At 41.6% G+C, this 13,999-nt stretch overlaps 1 protein-coding gene across 2 annotated transcripts in view; it reads left to right on the top strand.

Moving 5' to 3' along the window:
• Positions 1-13,999, top strand: part of KCNG2 (potassium voltage-gated channel modifier subfamily G member 2) — a 78,828-nt gene that overhangs the window by 49,735 nt on the left and 15,094 nt on the right. For both annotated transcript variants that reach the window (XM_034762477.1, XM_034762478.1), the window contains exon 2: positions 4,118-4,944. In XM_034762477.1, the coding sequence (XP_034618368.1) occupies positions 4,189-4,944 (756 nt within the window). In that variant the 5' untranslated portion in view covers positions 4,118-4,188. The remainder of the gene's footprint in view (positions 1-4,117; positions 4,945-13,999) is intronic.

Raw genomic sequence — 13,999 nt, 5'->3', positions numbered from 1 at the left:
GTATTGTATTACCAATCCCCTATCCAGTCACCAGTGACAATTTAATAAAAACCTGAATGTCTGATTCATTAAGTTAGATATTTAATCAACAGGATTGTTATAAAATATATCCTCCTTTGTAGTTCAGAGAGCTGGAAATGAAAAGGCCAGTGTAAACTGAATGCAAAAATCTACATGCACATCATGCTGCTGCTTAATTCTCATTCACCTAGAAAATTGGACACACACAGCATTAGCTTCAAAAGAATCCTGGAAATGTTTTGGTCTTTTTCTGCACCATCATGCTGATGGACTGGATGGAAGAAAGCAAATCCTGGCTGTTTGCCACAAAATGATGTACATTACTTTTCAGATGTTGACTTGTATAACAAGTGAGGCATGAAACAAAAGCATGATGCCCAGAATAGTGGCAGTGAATATTTTATCTTACTGACAAAAGCAACAAGAGGCTGCATCCTTAAAGCATAGGCTGTGTTGACAACGCACCCTTACTATGACAGTAATGGTATTTGCAATCCCAGCTGCATTAAAGTCCATGAGATAAGGCACCAGTTTCACAGGATGCAAGTTGCTATGAGATGCCGTACTTTACTCTTTTTAGGGTCTTAATTCCTTCTGGACTAGTGAAGTTTCCCATAGCAGCCTGGCTAGGATGGAGCTGTAGTGCCATGTTAGTGCCAACTAACGTATCAGTTAGTTGTGCTGTGTTAAAATTTGTTACCCTACTGTGGCTCCTGCTGAGACAGACCACCAGGCAGAGGAATGCTATGGGGCATCTAACAAACCAGTCGGACAGTCTACGTCCTCCAAAATCAGCAAGATAGGATGTGAAGAGAGTGGCATATAAATCTTTTCCCTCTGAGGAATTTTTTAATAAAATAAAATATTCTTTGGGTTCAGGCCTCAAACAGTTTCTCTTGCAAATTGGGAGGCATCTGACAAACAGAAACATTTAATCACTTTCACTAGAAAATACTTTAGTTCTGTGAAATTTAGAGAAAGGAAAGTACAGGTTGTTGTGTAGTTCTAGCAATTTACTCTGTCTTATTTGACCTAAGATGAAACTGACATACAGAGCATTTATCTACTCTACTTAGTTTGTCCACATATTTTTGCAGAGGACTAACTACTGAAAATCAATGGGAGTTGGGTATGTAACTTTGGAAAATCCCACCCTATGCTTGTTGGAATTCTATGTAAAGGGAAATCCAATTTCTGTAATTTTGGCTGCAGAGCTTACAGAAGCTTCTATGACAGGTTTATATGAAGGCTACATCAGACTTCAGAGGCAGACAAATTTCTCTTGTAGAGTTCTGATTTAGGATGTAGGCAATGCCTCTGTTGTTAGAGTTAATATGTCATGGCACCTCATATTCTTCTTTCCCCTAGTCCCAGTAATGTATAGAGAATGTGACCCATATTAGTGATGCAGGCATGACTCAATTAACCATAAATGAAGAGAACAGTAATGGTGTGATGCATGCCTTCAACTAACAAGCATTTGTCATTTGCTGCTGGAGCGTCTTTTGGCTTAATCTATCTAAGGATTGATTGAGGCCAAAGGAAAGAAGAGCTACTGTGATTTTGTCTTTGACTATATAATAATACCTAGTTCTTATATTGCACTTTTCATCACTAGATGTCAAAGCGCTTTATGAAGGTCAGTGCCATTATCCCATTTTACAGATGGGGAAACTGAGGTGCAGAAAGGTGACGTGATTTGCCCAAGATCACCCAGCGGGCCGTAGCAGAGCTAGGAATAGAACCAGGTCGCCTGAGTCCCAGTCTGATGCCCTAACTATTAGAACCCTCATATTCAGTTCTTTTTCCAGCACACATGAATAGGAAACCAGATGAGATGGAAAGTGAATTGGAACACGTTACTTTCACCGCAGTTGTTGAATTCCCACCTCACCCTCACCATCCTGCCATAAGTGCTGTTAAACTATCCCTCATTCCGTAGCTTTTTCTCTGCTCGTCTACCTAGTTATAGAGGCATTTCTTCCAAATAAAATTGCTCCCCATCTCTAGTCCACTTCCAGTCCAGATCTCCTGTTTGGAGGCCCAAAGCTCCAATGCTTGTTTATTTTCCTTCCTTACTTACAAAGGCCTTTATACGGCCCAGGAGGCTTTGAGTGTTCCCCTGCTATAATTCCAGAGTACCTGAGACCTCTAACAAGACAAGTGGTACTGAGAGCAGAATAACAGGCAACAGATGCTGAATAAATAAGCTTAAGAGATTTGAGGACAGTGGTGCAAGAAACAGTGGTTCTGTTTAGGGAGTGAAGGTGAGGTGTAAACTAGGGTGACCAGATGTCCCGATTTTATAGGGACAGTCCTGATTTTGGGGTCTTTTTCTTATATAGGCTCCTATTACCCCCCACCCCGTCCCGATTTTTCACATGTGCTGTCTGGTCACCCTAGTGTAAACTCAAGCCTGGAGCTGCAAATGATGCCCCTGATGCATTTAGAACAGCAGCAGATTAAGCTCTTCTGCCCTGGTCCATAACAAAGAAAGGCTTTCCAACCAGAGACTTCCCCCTCAGGGCAAGAAGTTAGAAACTTGTCCCCACTTCTTGTAGGTTGCTTAGGGAATTGGGGTGAAATCCTGGCCCTATTGAAACCAGTGGCAAAACTCCCCTTGACATCCACAGACAGACTTTCATGTCTGGTGTTTAGATCAAAAATGCCAGTCAGGAAGAGCAGTTGTCACTTGCTTCTCTGATTCCTCAATTTACTTGATTGAAATGTGTTGCTGTACTAGCCAGAACTAACATATGGTCCCCAGTGCTCCAGTCCAGCTTGATTTTTGTTAAGCAAATTTCAGTGGGACTCCTCACAGAGTAACAGCTATTGTGCAACTATGCAACGTCATCTGGTCCCAAGTTAGCACAGCAAGTGGGTCCTCTCTGTTTACAAGCTACTTCCAGCCCCACTTCATTCTTAGATTTCAGTCTCCAACTATCTCCAGCTGTGACTGTTGCTGACTAACGAGTCTCCTTTGGAACTCTGACAGGTCAGAACATTCCACCTTTCAAAGGTGCAGTAACCACATCTATCACTGCAGTTCTTGAATTTCCATACACCACACTCTGGAGCACTGCTGATTTGGTTATCGCAAATTATAAGAATCAAATATGACCCTCTTAAAGACTGTTTTCATACAGTATGATAGCTACACAAACTGCACACCATATGTGAACTGTGTAAGCCAGTGTAGTGAGGCGCAGCTGGGCCCCTCTTACTTCTGCCCCTGCTGCCCTCACAAACCACTCAGGGACGCCTCAGGTTGATGCAATCACCAGTGCACTTTATGTGTAGCTATTTCCCATCACCACCTTACTATCTATAAACTGGTTTGTTTTTCAGCCAGGCTTTACAAGTAGCAGACCAGAGCCGCCTGGCTGGCCGACTAGCCTGCCTGTTTCTCTCTCTCTCTCTTTTTCCTCCCACCCACAGCCCTTCTATAGCCCCTAGCTAATTAAGCTGGCAACTGTTGCTAATTGCCAGGCAGGCACAGGCCTATTCAGCCAGCTCCAATCTACTTCCCTTAATTGGGGCTGGCGTGGCAGAGGGCTGGTTAAGCACTCCTTACCCAGGACCCTGTCACAGCCATGTTAACTGAAAAGTATTTGAACCATATCAGTAAAGGAGCACTGATTGTGAAAGAGGTTTGCACTCTCACCACTGGATAATTCCATAGTAGATGCATCCCCTGGATTTGTCAGAATAAAGAAAACGTCTTTCATCAAAGCCCTATCTGATAACCTGTTAGACTCCCAGGTCAATGGTGATTTCCATTTTAACATGCTTCCACACAAACTCTTCCCCCCCCCTGCCCCTTCATGGACTGGCTGGGGCATTGCTCCTCCTCTAGAAAGGAGCAGGTCACAATGATGATGCATTACTCATACTCCCTTTTGGTCATCACTTGGAGTTGCATAGTAGACTCCAGAGGCATGGACCCAGCTGTCTATTCGATTGCTGTGAGGAGTGGGTCCTAAAAGACTCATCCTAAAATGCAAACAAAATTTTAAAAACTCTAGAGAAAACATTGTTGTGGAACTGTTTTTCTCTACTGGAGCCCTAATTGTCATTTTTTAATTTCCTTTTGCAGATTGGCCACTTGTCTCCACTTTATAATCGCTTTCTCTGAGTAGGTCGTCGTATCCTCCATGAACGTAACAAATGTATCAGGAAATGGCATTGCTCACTGGGAATGCAGATCCCAAGTTCACTTCGTATTCCTACAACAATTTGGAAAACCTGTGCGAGGTGCAGACCAAGAAAGGGTTCTTCTATAAAAAAGCCAAGCTTCTTCACCCTGGGGAAGACTTGTGCTGCTTGGCCCATCTAGAGGACCGAACCAGGCATGTGATCATCAATGTAGGAGGCATTAAATACAGGATTCCATGGACCACACTGGAGAACTGCCCTTTGACCAGGCTTGGAAAACTAAAATCTTGTAACAACTATGATGAGATCATGGACATCTGTGATGATTATGATGTCAGCTGCAATGAGTTTTTTTTCGACCGTAACCCTTGTGCCTTCAGAACCATCATGACGTTCCTGACAGCTGGGAAGCTGAGGCTTCTAAGGGAGATGTGTGCCCTCTCTTTCCAAGAGGAGCTGGTGTATTGGGGGATAGAAGAGGAACACCTGGAGTGGTGCTGTAAGAAAAGATTACGACAGAAGGAGGAGGAGACAGCCGAGGCCACGCTGTATGAGAGGGAGATGATGGCTAATGAAACTCCGCAATGTGCCTTCCAGGACAATAGCCGTTTGGGTTTGTGCATGAGAAAGCTCAGGGATATGGTGGAGAACCCTCACTCGGGACTCCCAGGAAAGATCTTTGCTTGTATATCAGTCTCCTTTGTGGCCATCACTGCAGTGAGTCTCTGTATCAGCACCATGCCAGATCTCCGAGAAGAGGAAGAGCGGGTGAGTGCAGCCTTCAATGGCAACTCTTACACTATACTTTATCAACAGCAAAACACACTAAGTAAGCTATTTTGTCTTGTCTCATCTGGAAAGATCAAGGACAAAGTCATTCAGATATTGTCTACAGTATTTATGATGTGGAGTGCAGTCCGGTGTAGGAGACCATTGTTTTATTGTTAGTCTAGCTGAGGCAATCAAAATCCTCTGTTTTGTCGATGGCAATTTGCCAGTTTACATCAATACAGAACTTTCTCCCAGAATGCATGCATGCCATCACCACAAAACAAATGCCAGAATAACAATTATTTGTTCTCTCATTATTGTACAAATGAACCTTGCTTCAGGTTCACTATTTTGACGTTGGATTATTAACTATGTCTGTCTCTAGATTGTCAGTTCTGCCTTTTCCTAAAAAGTACTTTAAATATTTTGTTTTTATAAATTATTAACAACTCTTTGTAAGAAACTTATCTGAAAAAATATTCTCCTGGAGGAGGAGGAGGAGAAGGGTGCAGGGGAGCTGAGGCAGCCCCTGGACAAGAGAAACAGAACATACCCTTATGTGCCCTAATTTTCAAATGTGCTGAGCATTCATAGTGCCAATTGATGCTAGCAGGAGTTGTGGGTGCCCTGCACCTTTGAAAATCAATCACTTTATTTATTCTTCATTTTCAGTGCAGTTCCTTAGGGTCCAGTCTCTCACTCATGTGGGTAGTCCAGATTTCTGGGGTTAGTCCCATTAAAGTCAGTGAGAGTTTTGCTTGAAGATTGCAGGATGCAGCCTTTAATTTTTACATTGAAATGAGTGAAAACAAAAGATTGAATGGGATGAGGGAGCATTGCAGGTGAGGGGTTGAAGGTGGGGGAGAAGCTTCGGAAAAGTTCTCTTGTCTCTGAGGCTTTGGGCAGAGCATGATTAGAGTGTAAGTGGATGGATATTTTACTCACAACTGAACAAGCCACTTAATGTTTGTGCTTGTTTTCCAGGCCAGTGGTCATTTATCACAAATCTGACCAGTCACCTGTTTTAACAGCACTTCATCCAGTCAGGCTCTGCCAGCGTAAACATACTTCTGTACCAAGCTCTCCTTATGGTAAAAATCTCCAGAAACCACTTCTTCTCCTAGCGCCCTATCCTACAGGGTGCAGTGTGCCCTCAGCTCCCCAGAAACTCCAGAGAGTTCTGTGCTGTGTTTTTATGAGTACTTCATACATAATTAAAATTTACCCTCTCCTGGTATGTTATGCACAGGACATTATCAGGTAGCCATGTTCATCAGAGGTGTTGAATTTAGAGTCAGACCCATGGAACAATAATACTTCATGCTAAGAAAAACTATGCAAAACACCTGGCCTGTTTTTTTTAATTGTTGTTTAGTTACAATGATCTTGTTTTACAAGCTTTTTATCTCCTAAAATGAACATTTTAGGATAGTAGCTAAAGCCACATTGTTCTGATAGTCAAAGAAAACAAATCATAGTTTCAAAAGCCAGTAGCTGCAAGAAAACTGAACTTCCTTAATTCGTATTTTAGATACAGCTTGTGGAACTGAAAAACTCAGTACCTTTAAATAAGCAAATTCAAACAAAATCTACTAAAAATGGCCTGGAACAAATAGTTAACCACTAGCCACTATTGTCTGCAGGGTGCTCTAGATTTTGAGAGAGAGTTTCTACCGCAAATTGATGCAGGATGAATCCAGCTTCCTGGGAAAGCCCTGTCTATGCTACTACTAAACAAAATGGGTTTGAACTTAACAGTAGTCTGCAGAATAATGCTCAGGACTAGTCTTGTAGCAAGGCTGGGAATGCCTAGCTTGTTAGGGCTTGGCAGGACCAGTAGGAAACACTATGCCAAGATTGAGGCAATAGGGAATGCTATGTCAAGATGAAGGGAAGGTTTTCTGGCCTCTGAAAAGTGGGGTAGGTTGCGGCTCTTGGAAGAAAAGAGCCCCAAACTGACCTTTCTTCCCTTCTTTCCTCTGCCTGTCCTCCCACTAATAACACTTCTGCAGCACCTTGTAATCAAACATCTCATAGCACATTTCAAAGATGGATATCCGCTCCTTTTAATAGATGGGAGAAACTGAGGCATGGAGAAGTTAAGTGAGTTGACCAAGGTCACACAATGGGTGGTCAGAGTTGAGAATATAACCTGGGAATCTTGACTGCCAGTCTCTTATTTCTAATCTACAGGAAATACTGCTTCCCTTGAGTGCAATAAAGGTGTGACACAGGGGAGTGCCGGTAACAGATTGATCTTTATTTCCTGTTCCTAGTTACCTGTTGTGAGTAAAGGTTATAAAAAATCATACCCCTGTGATTGTCACATGGCAGGAATTGGTCTCCACTCTTACAATGAGGAAGAGCTGTTACAGAGAGTGGGGTGCCTGCTTGAAAGGCGTTTGTTGGGGAGCATGAAGTTTTCAGCAATGTTACATAGATATAACATACTTGACTTTTATATGGCATTTGACTGAGATACCGCACAACATTCCAATGATAAAACTAGCCGTATACAATATCAGCACAGCACACATTAAATGGCTTAAGAATTGACCAACTGACGTATGTCAACAACTCACCAGCAATGGGAAATCCTCACCGAATGGGGCTGTTTCTAACGGGGTTTCACAGAGATTGATCCTAGGCCTTATGCTATTCAACATTTTCATCAATGATCTGGAAATAAATATAAAATCACTGCTGATAAAATTTGCAGATGACAGAAGGATTGGTGGAGAGGAAAATAATGATGAGGAATGGGCCATAATACAGAACAGTCTGGATAGCTTGGTAACTTAGGCCCATGCAATGTGTTTCTTTAATGCAGCCAAATGCAGAGTTATATACCTACTAACAAGTAATGCATGCCAGTCCTACAGAGTTGGGGACTATATCCTGGAAAGCAGTGACTCTGAAAAGAATTTAGGGGTTATGTGGACAAGCAATTCAGTGTGAGCTGCCAGTGTGGTGCTGTAGCAAAAATGGATAATGTGATCCTTGGAAGTACAAATGGGACTAGAAATAGAGAGGTGATTTTTACCTCTGTATATGGAACTGGTGAGACCGACAATGCAATTCTGAGGTCTACATTTTTTAAAAGATGGTACAAAACTGAAGAAGGTTCAAAAAAGAGCCAGAAAAATTACTAAGGGGGCTAGAGAAAGCGCCTTACAGGGAGAGACTTGAGGAGTTCAATCTATTTAATAAAAAGAACAGGAGTACTTGTGGCACCTTAGAGACTAACAAATTTATTAGAGCATAAGCTTTCGTGGGCTACAGCCCACTTCTTTGGATGCATTTGTTAGTCTCTAAGGTGCCACAAGTACTAGAAGTGGGCTGTAGCCCACGAAAGCTTATGCTCTAATAAATTTGTTAGTCTCTAAGGTGCAACAAGTACTCAAGTTCTTTTTGCGGATACAGACTAACACGGCTGCTACTCTGAAACCAATCTATTTAATGTATTAAAAAGAAGCTTGAGAAGTGACTTGATCATAGTGTGTACAAGAACATGCACATAGAGAAAATACTGGGCTTTTTAATCTAGCGGAGAAAGGTATAAAAAGAAATAACGGTTGGAAACTGAAGTCAGACAAATTCAAATTAGAAATTAGGCACAAGTTTTTAATAGTGAGGGTGATTAACCACCGTTGAAACACATTATCAAGGGAAGTGGTGGATTCTTCATTTCAGTGTCTTCAGGTCAAGAATGAATGCCTTTCTGAAAGACATGATTTAGCCAAACACAAATCATGCTTTAGTCAAACATATGAGTTATTGGGACAATACAGAAATAACTGGGTGAAATTAATGGCCTGTATATACAGGAGGTCAGTCTAGATGATGTAATGGTCCTTTCTGGCCTTAAATTGTGAATCACTGATGCTCCTGGAAGTAGGCATTGTTCTATCACTCGCATTGAGAAGGGGTTGTGGAAGGGCTATGGGCGTGGTAAAGTGCTTTGTTTTGTTTCAGGCAGAGCCCCAGGATGGGGGATAGGTGATATGATCACCTGTCCTTTATTTCACGCCTAATATCCCATGTCCTGTATCGAGTCAATATAGGATGCACTTCTTCCTGCATGTCAGCAATAAATAATCTTTCAAAGGGTCATACTCAGTAATACAAAAGTACAGTTTTATACCATGAATAAAACATTGTAGGTGCTGTCCCTTTTAAAAACAGGCTTTCTCCAGTATTTTTTCACACCAGTGTGTGTGAGATGTACAGCACACAGTTACATAACTCTCATGATTGTTTTCTGTGTATAGCTCATTTTTATGGTGTTTGCCTGGCTTGCTGCTGTGAGATGCTCCATTTTGGAGAACCCATTTCAGTTCAAGGCAGCTGCTCTTGCAGTTTGAGCAACACACATTTTGCTCTCTCATGGAGATTTGTTTTTTGTTTTTCTCAATCTAAAATAAAAGCCGTTCAGTCTGAAAACACATGATCTCTCTAGTATGTATGGAAAACGCAACATTATTTTTTGTTTTCCTTGAAACACAAGTGGGGGACGACGAAGAAGTACAGAAAATATTCCACTTTTGTACTTTAAAGACCTATGCCGATGTAAAGCTCTGTGTCTGATATAGGCCCCTTTCTGGCAACAGATTCTGCAGGAGTGGAGTCTTGTTTACTTCAGTGAGTCTCCGCCTGGTTGCAGGAATCTGCCCACAAGGAATAACTTGTAGGATCAGGGCCTTGGATTGTAAATTCCTCTGGCAGGAGCAGTGTCTTCCTCATTGTTTGTACATGGCTCAGCACATGATGGAGCTTAGCAAGTAACAGTAGTAATAAAGCGTGTTAACCCCCTTGCATGCTGTTGCTTGTGTACAATTTAAAATTTGAATCCAAGGATAGATCCTAGGCCTGGTTTGGAGTCTCCTTACAGGGAGAAAAATGTGTTTACATCTCTTCTGGACAGGGAATAAACAAACACTAAATATTCTTTCAAGGACATGCTGTACTCTGTGACTCAAGCTATCTGGCTGGAATTATTATTGTTGTATTTATATGTTGGAGATATCGAGACAGGTACTCTGTTTCACAATGCAGCAGTCTTATTCCTGAGTGGATGAACTCTGAGAGGGAAAGGTTTATCCCACCAAGAGAACCCTCTTCCTGCTGATAAATCATCCATTCATCCTATTACTGCTTCGGGGAAAAAGGAAGAAACTGATAATGGAAAACACATGGTTGAGCATATTTACTTAGAACCTGATCCTCCACGCTCCATAACACCTCAGTGGTATCCCATGGAAGTCAATGTAACTTCTCACAGATGCAGGATCAGAGCCTTAGAAATCAAAAGTAATTATCATCTGTGCAGGCTCAGTTGAACAGATGGGATTATTTTGGAGAGTTATTCCATTAATTGGATGCCAGCACACTTTTAAGAAAAATATGCAAAAATAATCATTCCTAATTTTTGCTGCATCTTTCAGATGAGCTCTAGATGACCATAGCAATCCCTTGTGGTTCAGCAGAGGGGTAGATAGCATTGGCTTGCTATTATCACACTTAATTTTTTTTTCTTAGTAAGGGTCAGATTCTGCCACCCTTATTCATGCTGAATAGTACCTTCCACTGCAAATAGTTCCATTGACTTCAGATACTGCTCAGTTATCAAAAAGGGTGGCAGATTACTAGCTTACTTTTTACCTCCAGTTACTAATCTTGACTTACACTAGGACACTTACTATCTTTTCCAGATTTTTTAAGTTAGTCTTTATGTGTTGGAAAAAACCCACCAACAATATACATAATGATCACTCCTGAAATGTTTAGGAAAAAGAGAGATTTCAATTATTCAAAGAAAAGAAAACTAGAAAGAGAATCAAGTAAATCTGCTTAAAGTGACAGTGGGCTATTTAATTTAAAGTACTGTAGTCTATTGGAAAACTTCTACACAAGGCCTGTGCTTAACTAAAGGGAAAAAAACTTCTTAAGGAAAATGTACTTCTGAGTCAAATAACAGCAGTAACCCTCAGACAGCGAGTTCTTTCAAGACAACTATGCAATGTATCTCCAAGATAAAAATAGTCAGAGGTATATGATATCTTTATGGCATTGTAGGCATATAATATCCTTAAGCCAATTAACATACTAAAGTAGTGGCAAGAATAGAGCCACTCAACGCATGTGGTTAATATGTCAGAGAACTCTTTAAATGATCATTAATGCACCAAAGCAAAAGCAATGCTGAGAAACCAAGGGTATGAAGAGAAACAATCAAATACCATTGGATTGCCACACTAGGCCTGTTCTTTTGTTCTTGGTGAGGAGCCTTAAGACATAAAAACAGCCTCTCCTATATAAAGAGGGAAGCTTACTTCTTCTACAGGATATCTTTCCTTTGGGAAGAATAGTAGCAAAACACAGAGAGTTAACATTGGGCATATACACTTGTTTTCTCAAAGAGGAGACCCACTTGCATTTTGTATCCTTTGTCTGGGATGATCCAAAATAACAAGGGTTTATAGAAGAACAGGAGTACTTGTGGCACCTTAGAGACTAACAAATTTATTAGAGCATAAGCTTTCGTGGACTACAGCCCACTTCTTCGGATGCATATAGAATGGAACATATAATGAGGAGATATATATACACACATACAGAGAGCATAAACAGGTGGGAGTTGTCTTACCAACTCTGAGTGGCCAATTAATTAAGAGAAAAAAAACTTTTGAAGTGATAATCAAGTGTGATAAGAAGTGTGAGAGTACTTACAAGGGGAGATAAGAGTCAACGTTTGTAATGGCTCAGCCATTCCCAGTCCTTATTCAAACCGGAGTTGATTGTGTCTAGTTTGCATATCAATTCTAGCTCTGCAGTCTCTCTTTGGAGTCTGTTTTTGAAGTTTTTCTGTTGTAATATAGCCACCCGCAGGTCTGTCACTGAATGACCAGACAGGTTAAAGTGTTCTCCCACTGGTTTTTGAGTATTTTGATTCCTGATGTCAGATTTGTGTCCATTAATTCTTTTGCGTAGAGACTGTCCGGTTTGGCCAATGTACATGGCAGAGGGGCATTGCTGGCACATGATGGCATATATCACATTGGTAGATGTGCAGGTGAACGAGCCCCTGATGGTATGGCTGATGTGATTAGGTCCTATGATGATGTCACTTGAATAGATATGTGGACAGAGTTGGCATCGGGGTTTGTTACAAGGATAGGTTCCTGGGTTAGTGGTTTTGTTCAGTGATGTGTGGTTGCTGGTGAGTATTTGCTTTAGGTTGGGGGGTTGTCTGTAAGCGAGGACAGGTCTGTCTCCCAAGATCTGTGAGAGTAAAGGATCATCTTTCAGGATAGGTTGTAGATCTCTGATGATGCGCTGGAGAGGTTTTAGTTGGGGGCTGAAGGTGACAGCTAGTGGTGTTCTGTTATTTTCTTTGTTGGGCCTGTCTTGTAGGAGGTGACTTCTGGGTACTCGTCTGGCTCTGTCAATCTGTTTTTTCACTTCAGCAGGTGGGTATTGTAGTTTTAAGAATGCTTGATAGAGATCTTGTAGGTGCTTGTCTCTATCCGAGGGATTGGAGCAAATGCGGTTATATCTTAGAGCTTGGCTGTAGACAATGGATCGTGTGGTGTGTCCTGGATGGAAGCTGGAGGCATGTAGGTAAGTGTAGCGGTCAGTAGGTTTCCGGTATAGGGTGGTATTGATGTGACCATCGCTTATTAGCACAGTAGTGTCCAGGAAATGGACCGCTTGTGTAGATTGATCTAGGCTGAGGTTGATGGTGGGATGGAAATTATTGAAATCATGGTGAAATTCCTCAAGGGCTTCTTTTCCATGGGTCCAGATGATGAAGATGTCATCAATGTAGCGCAAGTAGAGTAGGGGCGTTAGGGGACGAGAGCTAAGGAAGCGTTGTTCTAAGTCAGCCATAAAAATGTTGGCATATTGTGGGGCCATGCGGGTACCCATAGCAGTGCCGCTGACTTGAAGGTATATATTGTCCCCAAATGTGAAATAGTTGTGGGTGAGGACAAAATCACAAAGTTCAGCCACCAGGTTAGCTGTGACATTATCAGGGATACTGTTCCTGATAGCTTGTAGTCCATCTTTGTGTGGAATATTGGTGTAGAGGGCTTCTACGGCCATAGTGGCCAGGATGGTGTTTTCTGGAAGATCACCGATGGATTGTAGTTTCCTCAGGAAGTCAGTGGTGTCTCGAAGATAGCTTCAAAAGTTTTTTTTCTCTTAATTAATTGGCCACTCAGAGTTGGTAAGACAACTCCCACCTGTTTATGCTCTCTGTATGTGTGTATATATATCTCCTCATTATATGTTCCATTCTATATGCATCCGAAGAAGTGGGCTGTAGTCCACGAAAGCTTATGCTCTAATAAATTTGTTAGTCTCTAAGGTGCCACAAGTACTCCTGTTCTTCTTTTTGCGGATACAGACTAACACGGCTGTTACTCTGAAGGGTTTATAGGTGGCTCAGTGAAAATTATACAGTAGTCAAGGGTTAGTACACTGGAGCAGCTGATTCATTCTAGGGCTATGGATACTACACTACAACTTAAGTCGACATAAGTTATGTCGCTCAAAGGTGTGAATTAATCACCCCCCTGAGCGACATTACTTATACCGACTTAAGCGCCAGTATGGACAGCACTATGTCGGAGGGAGAGCTTCTCCCGCCAACATAGCTACTGCTGCTCATGGGAGCTGGAGTAATTAAGCTGATGGGAGAGCTCTCTCCTTTCGCTTAGAGCGGCTGCACTAGTGGCCTTACAGCGGTGCAGCTGCAAACGCACTCTCTAGTGTAGCAATAGCCTAGGTGTCCCTGTGTGTTACCTGAACACCAGTTTCCATTTGAATCAAGTATTTTTGATATTTGCCATATCTCTTACCTGTTAAACAGCTGCTCTTCCTTTATCTTTCTATAATAAAAGGAAGTCATTTAAACTTAATCTAAGCCTTTTACAGTGTTCTTTCATAAAGTGTACGTTACTTAAAAAATTCTGAAGAACTGGTCTATAAAAGAACTTACACATTTGGAAGATTTTATTTCAGCTCTTTCAGGTTTGATGAATCAGTT

The sequence above is a fragment of the Trachemys scripta genome, chromosome 2, assembly GCF_013100865.1.
Source record: "Trachemys scripta elegans isolate TJP31775 chromosome 2, CAS_Tse_1.0, whole genome shotgun sequence".
NCBI lineage: Eukaryota > Metazoa > Chordata > Testudines > Emydidae > Trachemys > Trachemys scripta.
The sequence above is the reverse complement of the archived record's forward strand: the minus strand, read 5'-3'. Positions and strand labels throughout refer to the sequence as shown.